The sequence below is a fragment of the Leucoraja erinacea genome, chromosome 18 (assembly GCF_028641065.1).
Source record: "Leucoraja erinacea ecotype New England chromosome 18, Leri_hhj_1, whole genome shotgun sequence".
Lineage (NCBI taxonomy): Eukaryota > Metazoa > Chordata > Chondrichthyes > Rajiformes > Rajidae > Leucoraja > Leucoraja erinaceus.
Genome location: NC_073394.1, coordinates 26476700 through 26488545, shown reverse-complemented (window position 1 = coordinate 26488545; position 11846 = coordinate 26476700). Strand labels below are relative to the sequence as shown.

Genomic DNA, 11846 nt, shown 5'->3' with positions numbered 1-11846 from the left:
GAAAGGCTGCCTCCAATCAACATAGATATAAGGAAAAGGGCCTTCAGAGGAATTACTGCAAGGTGAATCATATCTATTATGGACTGTTCTTGTTAATGTCAAGGACTTTGCTTTTGTTTGCCATAGGGTTATTTATGGACAGCACAGTGACTCAGCTAGTAAAGGTGCTGCCTCACAATTCCAGTGACTCAGATTTTATCCTGAGCCCCAGTGCTCTCTATGTGGAGTTTGCACATTCTCTCTGTAGTAGTGTGGTTTATCAGCTTTTAAATGTCTCTGTGTTGATTGAAGGTTGACACAGATCAGATGGGGGCAAATGGTATAAAGCCTGGCAAAAAGGCAAGATACAATGAAGTTAAGACTATACTGATAGTGTTGAGGAATTTTACATTGAAACTTTTTCCAATCTCTGTGATGGGCTTCAGGTTGTCTAGAACATTGACTGGGGGACACTATTTTAGCTCCTTGTGGGTCTGTGATATTATTTGGAATTGAGATAAGCTGGAATATAGAAATAAGGAACCGCAGATGCCGATTTATTAAAATAAAGACACAAAGTACTGGAATAACTCAGTCAGTCAGGCAGCATCTCTGGAGAACATGGGTCATGACGTTTCAGGCCGGGACTCTTCTCTGTCTGAAGGAGGAAATTTTACAATGGAATTGTAAAATGTAACTCAGCGGGTCAGGCAGCATCTTTACTTTAGAATTTAGACTGTAGAGATAGAGCCTGGAAACAGGCCACTCGGCCCATTCAGTCCGCGCTGACCAGCAATCGTCCTGTACACTAGCACTATCCTACACACGACGCACAATTTGCGATTTACAGGAGCCAATGAACCAACAAACCCGCACGTCTTTGGAGTGTGGGAGGAAACTGGGGCACCTGGAGAAAACCTACGCGGGGAGAACGTACGAACTCTGTACAGACAGCGCCCGTAGTCAGGTTGGAACCCAGGTCTCTGGAGATGAAAGGCAGCAACTCTACTGCTGCACCACTGTGCTGCCCTTACGAAAAAGTCTGTGGAGGGAAATGGGCAGACGTTGTTTCTGGCCAGGACCCTTCTTCAGACTGATGCTAAATAATATAGCTCAATTATACAGCAGGTAAATACGATATCAGGCAGTCTGTAATTAGAAGGGACCTGTTTCCTTCCGCCAAAATACACACTTATTTTTCTTCCAACACTCTCCAGCTACTGCTTGTGTTGTAGGTAACACTCGGAAGTCAAATTAGGAAGTCAAAAGAACATGAAATTGAAAATCAAGGCACCAGAGGCTGCTTTATTTTTAAGTTCAAATATGAGTTAAATGTTACAGATTGTTGCAAATCATGAAAGTGCATAGAATGTGTGAGTGTAACCCCATAAAGCAGAGTATGCTTTGCTTCATTATATAAAGGGGGCAAATCCATTTGTGTTAATAACACTGAGCAGAGAATAGATGGAGGCATTTAAAAATAGCTGGACTTTGGCAACAAAGGAAAAATCTTTATTTGAATTTTCTCAAAGATATCTTTTATTTGAATTTCCACAAAGATATCTTTGAGACTTTGACACAATTAGAGGTGATTTGCTTTTTATTTATGTGATATTGGAGCCACTTCCTTCACAATGGCTGCATGCTCCATTATCAGGACTCTGTGACATTCATGGCATTAAGGCCTTTACTGGTTGCAGTAGCCTTCCAGATCAAAGAGTGAGCAGGTACTATGACAGCAGTGCTCCACAATTCCTCTCTTTATCATCCGTCCCAGCAGTTTATGGAATGGAAACTGCTGCTCGATCTCATTTTCTTGAGTTGATTCTTCCCCACCACGTAACTCTAGAAGAGAACAATACCACAGGAAGTCAGTTTTAAAAAATAAAACACACAAAATGTCTGAGGAATTCAGCAGGTCTGGCAACATCTCCGGTGAACATGGATGGGTGATGTTTTGGGTCGGGAGCCTTCTTCAGATCCTTCTCCTTAAGACCTTTCTTTGGGAGTATGAAGAAAGGTCCTGACCCAAAATGGCACCTATCCATGTTCTCCACAGATGCTGCCTGACTCACTGCGTTACTCCAGCACTTTGTGGCAGTTTTGTAAACCAGCATCTGCAGTTCCTTGTTCTACAACTTGTTTTCTTTAATCATTCTTCATTCCTCCCTTGAAGTTGCACATATTATTCCCCCCCTCCCCCCCCCCCCCCCCCCCTCCAATTCCACTCATCTCTCCAATGAGTTTTTTCTGAATATACCTCGATACATTCAAAGAGAAATAGGTATAAGAATGTGCACGCGATTGGGAGAAAGTTTAGTTTAGAGAATTGTAAATTGTCCCGTGTGTATGATAGTGTTAGTGCACGGTTGATTATTGGTCGACACAGATTCAGTAGGCCAAAGAACCTGTTTCCACGCTGCATCTCTAAACTAAACTAAACTAAACTCAGATGATAATAATTGGACAATTCTTGTAGGAACGAACTGCAGGTGCTGGTTTACATCGAAGGTAGACACAAAATTCTGGAGTAACTCAGCGGGTCAGATAGCATCTCTGGAGAGAAGAAATGGGTGACGTTTCGGGTCGAGACCCTTCTTCAGACTGATGTCAGGGGAGAGGGCGGGACAAAGATAGAATGTAGTTGGAGACTGTAAGACTAGTGGGAGAACTGGGAAGGGGGAGGTGATGGAGAGAGAAAGCAAGGGGTATCTGAAGTTAGAGAAGTCAATGTTCATACCGCTGGGGTGTAAGCTACCCAAGCGAAATATGAGGTGCTGTTCCTCCAATTTGCGCTGGGCCTCACTCTGACAATGGAGGAGGCTCAGGACAGAAAGATCAGATTGGAAATGGGAGGGGGAGTTAAAGTGCTGAGCAACCGGGAGATCAGGTAGGTTAAGACGGACTGAGTGGAGTTGTTCAGCTAAACGATCGCCGAGCCTGCGCATAGTCTCGCCGATGTAGGGACGTTGGCACCTGGAACAGCAGATGAGGTTGGAGGAGGTGCAAGTGAACCTGTGCCACACCTGGAAAGACTGTTTGGATCATTGGATGGAGTTGAGGGGGGAGGTAAAGGGACAGGTGTTGCATCTCCTGCAGTTGCACGTGGAAAGTATCTAGGGAGGTGGTTTGGGTGGGAAGGGACAAGTTGACATGGGATTTTCGGAGGGAACGGTCTCTGCGGAAAGCAGAAAGGGGTGGAGATGGGAAGATGTGGCCAGTAGTGGGAACCCGTTGGAGGTGGCGAAAATGTTGGAGTGTTATATGCTGTATGCGATGGCTGATGGGGTGGAAGGTGAGGACAAGGGGGACTCTGTCCTTGTTACGAATGGGGGGTGCGGGAACAAGAACAAAGCTGCTGGATATCGAGGAGACCCCTAGTGCGAGCCTCATTTATAATGGAAGAGGGGAACCCCCATTTCCTAAAGAATGAAAACATCTCTGATGCCCTGGTATGGAACGATTGGACGATTCTTTCATGTTACGTTGCCATTCATTCAAACTCCATCTAAAGGAGAAATCCACACTTGTTTGGTTTAGACCAGATTTCACCCCTACTTTTTGTTAAGATTGTTAAGGGCTTGGACACGCTAGAGGCAGGAAACATGTTCCCGATGTTGGGGAGTCCAGAACCAGGGGCCACAGTTTAAGAATAAGGAGTAAGCCATTTAGAACGGAGACGAGGAAACATGTTTTCTCACAAAGAGTGGTGAGTCTGTGGAATTCTCTGCCTCAGAGGCCGGTGGAGGCAGGTTCTCTGGATGCTTTCAAAAGAGAGCTAGATAGGGCTCTTAAAAATAGCGGAGTCAGGGGATATGGGGAGAAAGCAGGAACGGGGTACTGATTGGGGATGATCAGCCATGATCACATTGAATCGTGGTGCTGGCTCGAGGGGCCAAATGGCCTATTGCACCTTTTGTCTATTGTCTACTTTAGTTCTATGCTATCCCACTTTCACTCATACACACTAGGGGCAATTTATAGAATGAACCTACAGTCCTGCACATCTTTGGAACGTGCGAGAAAAACGGAGAACCTGGAGAAAACCCACGTGGCCTCAGGGAGCATGTGCATACTCTGCACAGAGAATAGCCATTGTCAGGATCAAACCTGGGTCTTAGACGCTGTGACTACTACAGCATCACTGTGCCACTCTTCTTGATACCCTATAGATTTTGCTGAAATATGTAATTCAAAACCATGCAAGATTTAGAACAACATCTGGAATTGTTTTTAAATTGAAGGCTACATACCGAGAAACTCTTCTTGGCCTCTCTTTGCTTTCGGTAAATAATAGAAGCCCTTTGGTCCACACACAAAGTACAGAGCATCCACTAGGTGTGAGCCACACAGGTGCTGTGAAGGGAGTGTTTCTAATCCTTTGGGGCATGCAAAGATGATCAGTGCGCACACCAGCACGATTTGGCTCCAAAACACCATTTCAATGAGAAAAGTAGATCTCCCTTTCAGAGAGAAAACAAACAGACATTACATTCAAATAGTGTCATTTACATCTGCAGAATGTGTTCAACTTCATTTTGCATTGGAAAATCCCACAAGCAGCAATGATATACAGGACAGGATAACCTGTTTCTATAGGTTCATTATGTCATAGGAGCAGGATTAGGCCATTCGGCCCATCAATTTTTCTCCGCCATTCAATCATGGCTCTCAACCCCATTCTCCTGCCTTCTCCCCATAACTCCTTGACACCCTTACTAATCATGAATCTGTCAATCTCCGCCTTAAAAATATCCAATGACTCCATAGCCCTCCATGGCAATGAATTCCATAGATTCACCACCCTCTGACTATAGAGATTCCTCCTCATCTCATTTCCAAAGGTACATCATTTTATTCTAAGGCTATGCCCTTTGGTTCTAGACTGTCCCAATTGTAGAAACATCCTCTCCACATCCACTCTATCCAGGCCTTTCACTATTCGGTAAGTTTCAATGAAGTCCCCGCATCTTTCAGCTAGTACAGGCCCAGTGCCGTCAAACACTCATCATATGTTAACCCTATCATTCCTAAACTTCCTCTGGACTCTTTCCAATGCCAGCACATTAGCAGATATGGGGTCCAAAACTGCTCACAACACTTCAAATGCAGTCTGATCAGTGCCTTATAAAGCCTCAGCATCACATCCCTGTTTCAGTGCTTTTGGCTGAGGCGTCAAATATTAACCTGGCATCTCCTTCCTTTCCTTTCACTTCTAACTTGAGTGCACCTGTTGAACTCCTTGGCTTATGTCTTGCACAATAGACACTACTCACACCCGACGAAGAGTCCTGACCTGTAATGTCACCTATCCATATTCTCCAGGGATGCTGCCTGACCTGCTGAGTTACTCCATCACTTTGTGTCTTTTGTTTTGTACACCAGCATTTGTAGTCCCTTGTTCTTACAGACAATACTTAACATTCAGCACTGGACTGAGATGTTAACCTAAGTAATAGGTCAATGTCTTAGAACATATATCAAAGAACAGCGCAGGAACAGGCTCCTCAGCCCACAATGTACGTGCTAAACATAATGCCAAAATAAACTGATGTCATCTGCCTGCACGTGATCCATATTCCTCTGTTCCCTGCAACACTGCCCAGTCCATCATCGGCTCTGACCTCCCTACCATCGAGGGGGATCTATCGCAGGCCCTGCCTCAAAAAGGCTGCCAGCATCATCAAGGACCCACACCATCCTGGCCACACACTCATCTCTCCGCTGCCATCAGGTAGAAGATCCAGGAGCCTGAAATCTGCAACATCCAGGTTCAGCAACAGCTTCCCCACAGCCATCAGACTATTAAACACTTCAAACAAACTATGAACTATAACAGCCTTTTGTACTTTATCTGTGTATTTATGTGTGTATATATATATTCTATGGTATATGGTCACACTGATCTGACCTGATCTGTACTTATGCCTAAAATATTCTGTCGTGCTGCAGCAAGCAAGAATGTCATTGTCCTATCTGATACACATGACAATAAACCCATTGTTTCTCCAGCATTTTTGTGTACCTTCGATTTTCCAGCATCTGCAGTTCCTTCTTAAACAATAAACTCTCTTGACTTGACGACTTGATCCATGTGCCTATCTGAAAGCCTCTTAAATGCCACTATCGTATCTGGATCCTCCACCATCAAATACCTGCCCTGCACATGTCCTTCACGCCTAGTGCTTCTCACCTTAAAGCTGTGCTCTCTCTTCTTTGACGTTTCCAGCCTGGGAAATTTCTTAAAGCGGCTTTTGATTCAGAGACAGGAGAGTCCAACCACCAAACCAAAGACGCCAAAGATGCCACAGAGAGGAAGGGTTCACTAATTTAACAGCGTTAAATCAAATTCAACACCTTATTCACATCTCAACAGCAATCTAAAGCATTTTATTTAATATTACCTGATCAGTCTGCTGTAGCTTGACTCTGAGCCTTTTCAATGTGAAATGTCCGTTGGGAAACCTGTAAATTTATATAGCATGTGCCTCATGTGTGTTTTTTTAATTCTACATTACGTACTTTAAGCAACACTCACCTTGATCCTCAAATGAAATTTTGCTGTCTTTGCACATTAGGCAATCATCACATTTTGCAACTCATTTAACAGATATCCTGTGGTTGTTTGCACTGGTAATCTCTACCATTCACTTATGCTTTGCATCAGAAGCCATTCATAAAACATGGTCATTTCACTTTCAAGAGCTGTTGAACAGCTGAACAGCTCTTAAAGTTCCCACTTGTCAATTAGTAACAACTGGGACCATTCTGGTTGACATTGCTGTTATATTAATTGCATTTCTTTGCCTTGTTTATTAGAGTTTGTGATGAAAATGGGATACTCTTTAGCACTTAAAATGCTGGGTTGACCATCTTAATGACCTTGTTAATTCATTGATGAAGCAGTTTTCTAGGAATGGAGCAGAACTATATTGACATGGGGCGGACAATGTGTTTGCTATCACTGCTCCCATTACAGGTAGAAACCTTTGGTTTTCCATATTTGAAAGATTAATGGCTCACTTTATATTTCCCACTGTTCAGCTATTTCTTTTTTTCCCTTTACTACCTGCTTTCTCGTACCTCTTTAGTGACCCAGGTCCAGCTCTGGGCTATTGTTAATCGCAGTGCTTTATTTATATTTTTTATATTTTATTATATCTTTTTTATTTTTGTACGTGTGACAATTAAACAGGTTGGCCTGTGCTCGGCTCGAATATTGGGAAGTGATCTCATTAAAGCATCTAAAATTCTCTCAATGTTCCACAATTGCCCCGTAGAAAGTATTTTATTGGGAAGCATCACAGCATGGTTTAGGAACAGCTCCATCCAAGACTGCAAGAAATTGCAGAGAATTGTGGATGCAGCCCAGACCATCACACAAACCAACCTCACTTCCATTGACCCCATTTACACCTCACGCTGCCTCGGCAAGGCACCAGCATAATCCAGGATAAGTCGCACCCCGGCCACTCCCTCTTCTCCCCTCGTGAAAATGCACGCCTCCAGATTTCTTCCCAGCTGTTATCAGGTGTTGGGTCGGGGGGAGTTCCCACTGCCACGGGTACCATGTAGTCCCGTGCTACCTGCTCCATGGTTGGATAGTTGACAACTAAACCGTCTCCCCCACCTGGTTTGCCAGGTGAGGAGGGGGCTGTGGACTCCTAGCAGGACCAAAAACAAGACCTGTCAAAGGGCAGATGAGCTTCTAGCGAGCCCAAGGCCATCCACACTTCAGTAGAAGTTGCGATCACTGTCGTGCATAGCATTGTAAGGAAGGATGATAAAGCACACACGCCAAAATCCTGTACTTCCAGCGGTAGACGTCTGCAGGAACTGGAGGACAGAGATGTGTGGTGCGTCCGTCACCGTTCCCGTCGGGAACCAGTACCACTGTGCCGCTAATGTTTTCAACGATGATGAATGATGAATGAATGAATGTTATCAGGGAACTGAACTATCCTACCAACAACTAGAGAGCGGTCCTGAGCTACTATCGATCTCATTGGACTCTTGGACTATATTTAATCAGACTTTTCTGGACCTTATCTTGAATTAAACGCTATTCCCTATATCCTGTATCTGTTCCCTGTGGACGGCATGATTGTAATCATGTATGGTCTTTCCACTGACCGGTTAGCATGCAACAAAAGCTGTTCACTGTACCTCAGCACACAGGACAATAAACTAAAATAAATCAAACTAAATTAAACACAGTTGATATTTCCCCTAGAACCACAGTCACACACTCAAAATAAAGGATCGGATATTCGGGACATCGACGAGAGGATTTTCTTTTACCCAGTGAAAGGTGAATCATTGGAACTTGCTCAGGGTTTAATCCAAGCAGTTTTTGAGGTTGAATGTAAGGGGAAAATATACAATTAATGGCATGATCATTAACAGCATTGTTGTACAGAGGGATCAAGTCCATACTGTAACTCCCTGAAAATGGCAACACTGATAAATAGAGTGATAGAGTAGGCATATGGTAAGCTTGCCTTCATTGGTCAGGGTTATGGGAAGAAGGCAGGAAAATGGGATTGAGTGGGAAAGATAGGTCAGCCATGATTGAATGGGGGTGTAGACTTGATGGGCTGAATGGCCTAATTCTGCTCTTATAACTGATGAACCTGTGAACTTGTGAATTCACTGCTGTAAGTTCTTGGTGATTCTGAGAAATGCTTTTTGTGTGTGAGGTCGGACGTGTTGCAGCCAATGTGTACATACCGTATCTTCAACACCAGTATGACTCAATATGCTGTGTATTCCCAAGATGTTGAATTTCTGCACTCTTTCCATTAGGAAAGTTCTTGCCAGATTTATAACATCTACGTCTCTCCTTTGGAGCAGTTCAAATTCCAACGTGGAATATCCAGGAAGAAGGTTGATGTTAAATTTCACAGTCAGAAGGCAACAAAGTGGAAGTTTAGTTTAGTTTAGAGATACAGGGTGGAAACAGGCCTTAAACCCATCGGGCCCATGCCAACCAGTAATCACCCTTACACTAGTTCTATCCTGCACATTAGGGACAATTTACAGAAACTTGCATGTCTTTGGAGTGTGGGAGGAATCCACAGCACCCAGAGGAAACCCATGCAGTCACAGGGAGAACGTACAAAGTCCATACAGACAGCACCCACAGTCAGAATCTAACCCGGGTCGGTGGCACTGTAAGGCAGCAACTCTACTGCTATGCCACCGTGCAGCCACAACTTGGATCCTTCTCTCAATGACATCTCATGAACACTGCCAGGTAGGAGTGACATAAAAGCAGATTAGGTGCGGATGTATTTTTGGAATTGGGTTGGCGATTTTAATGGATTGAATTCTGGAATGCGCTGTCACCACTCTACAAAACATTAGGTGCTACTGATCAGGAAGGAATTTCGAGGAAATGTTTTAAATCTATGGTGAATCCAGCCTTATTAATGAAGTGTACTTTGGCCACTTGGTGCCTGTAATAAGCGAGCTTCCAAAAACTATGAGATTACTATTGACAGGGTATTTTTAGCAGATTCGTACACTGTTTTAGAAGAGGTACAAATAGTTACAATGAAGCGGTTGTGCCATGCACTATATCACAGAATCTAATACGGCTGCAGTAATTCATTCATTCTTAGTCGGTTGAAACTAATCCTTGCTGCCAGCTCCCTCTGCTGGCACAGCAAATATGATCTCCTGAGCAAAATAAAATTGGAAAATTCTTAAATTCGACGCCACGTCTGTCAGCAGCTGAAAACAAAAAATCAGTTGAGGGTGGTGAGTTACACCCTTTATTCATAAATTATTTAATCATTCGTAGAGCTTCGGACTTCATGGCATTCAGGTGCAATTAGCCTGAAACAGGTGTCACAGTGGCACAGCTTGTGGAGCCAAACTGCCTCACAGCGTCAGTGACCCGGGTTCCATCCTGACCTCAGGTACTGTTTGTGTGGAGTTTTCACGTTCTCCCTGTGACCGCGTAGGTTTCTTCCGGGTACCCTGGGTTCCTCCCACATCCCAAAGAAGTGTGAGCTTGCAGGTTAAATGGGCCTTTGTTAATTGCCCGTAGTGTGTAGGGAAGGGGTGAGAAAGTGGGATAACATGGAACTCTTCTGAATAGGTGATGGATGCTCAGCATGGACTCAGTTGGCCGAAGAAAGAGCCTGTTTCCACACTGCATCTCTAAACTAAAACACCTCTTTTCAGCTGATAAGAGAGTATAGTGTGAACTAAATCCCTGGTATATGCACTCAAGATGTGCAGTACAACATCTCAATTGAGAACCCCTGTAATATGGAGATGGGGCTTATCTGGTTATTTATGACTTGTATTCCACCTGCCCATCTCTGGCCAAGACATATTTATCACTTAGTTTATCACATACCAACATGTATCCTCGTTGCCTTCTCTCCTTCTGGTGATGGTCTACAGTTTTGTCTTGCACTGGCTTCCCTTTCAGCTGTCCCACCTCTGCCAACCAACTGCTGTAACTCAGGACATGGAATAAAAGATGCTGGACGAACCCAGCCAGTCAAATAATTTGGTCACCTCATCTCCATCACTGGCCACGTGACAGCAGTTAGTAGTGAGATGACTTCCAAGGCCTCATTCTCACTTCTTTTGACTGTAGACCAGAGCACCCTGAGAAAACCCACGCGGTCACAGAGAGAACATACAAACTTTGTGCAGACAGCACCCTTGGTCAGGATCAAACTCAGGTCTCTGATGCTGTAAGGCAGCAATTCTACCGGAATGCAATTGTGCCGCCAAGCAGGTCCTTCGACCGACCACGTTCATGCTGACCAGAGATCACCCTATACACTAGCACTATCCTACACGCTAGGGACAATTTATAATTTTTACCAGAGTAAATTAACCTATACATCTGTAGATAGACAGATAGACACTGACACACAGATAGACACAGATACAAACCTTGCCCTCTTTAGAGAGTGGGGGGGGGGGGGGGGGGGGGGGGGGGGGGGGGGGGGGGGGGGGGGGGGAACCGGAGCCCGGAGCTCCGGAGAAAATCCACACAGTCACAGGGAGAACGTACAAACTCCATACAGACAGCACCTGTAGTCAGGTTCAAACCTGGGTCTCTGACACTGTAAGGCAGCAGCTCTACCATTGCACCACTGTGTCACAACATCGGGCACTGGGACGCCCCATGCCTGAGCCACAGCTTCAGATTTGCTTATTTCTGGTCACCTAGACTAACATTATATGGCAGGGCTGAAAGCGAGGGGTCTTTCTGAAACTCAGCCAGATTGAGTGGGACCTGGTCTTCACACTCAGATGGGATGGATGTATAAGATCTTAAGCAGAGGAAGAGAAATTGATCTCTACCAATATTCATTTCCCAACCAAAATCTCCAAATCAGTGTGTTTATGGTCTTAGTGGGACATAACAGCTGCAAATCCCAGGAGAAGCTATGTCCTCAATGATTTGATATTTAGAGTTTAGAGACACAGTGCGGAAACAGGTCATTCGGCCCACCGAGTCCCACCCCGTACATTAACACAATCCTGCACACTAGGGATATTTTTACCAAAGCCAATTAACCTACAAACCCGTACGTCTTTGGAGTGTGGTAAGAAACCACAGCACCACAGTAAACCCACATGGACACAGGGAGAACATATTAACTCAGTACAGACAGCACCCATAGTCAGGAGCAAACCCAGGTCTCTGGTGCCCTTGACTACTTGATCCAGATTCAACACCGACTTTATTAACTATACGTTTTCAGGGTGTGAATATCAACAGTTGCAATGCCAGTACGTATTACATATGGTTGTAGGCTGTAGGCTGGGGTTAGTCTCTCAGTGTTTACGATTGGGGCAATGGGATGAAGCTGTTACATAATTCCAACCCTCTG

The 11846-nt window shown here is 44.5% G+C and overlaps 1 protein-coding gene across 2 annotated transcripts; it reads right to left on the bottom strand.

Moving 5' to 3' along the window:
* Window positions 1-1522: 1522 nt before the first annotated feature.
* On the bottom strand, window positions 1523-6569 carry LOC129705839 (insulin-like). Of its 2 annotated transcripts, none has more exons than XM_055649671.1 (3): window positions 6518-6569; window positions 4233-4442; window positions 1523-1824 (listed from the first exon to the last, which is right to left on the bottom strand). In XM_055649671.1, the coding sequence occupies exons 1-3, from the start codon at window positions 6552-6554 to the stop codon at window positions 1667-1669; spliced, it is 405 nt and encodes a 134-aa protein (XP_055505646.1). In that variant the 5' UTR covers window positions 6555-6569; the 3' UTR covers window positions 1523-1666. The 2 variants fall into 2 exon arrangements, with proteins under 2 accessions (XP_055505646.1, XP_055505647.1); XM_055649672.1 differs by lacking the exon at window positions 6518-6569 and adding an exon at window positions 6384-6436.
* Between the last annotated feature and the right edge of the window lie 5277 nt (window positions 6570-11846).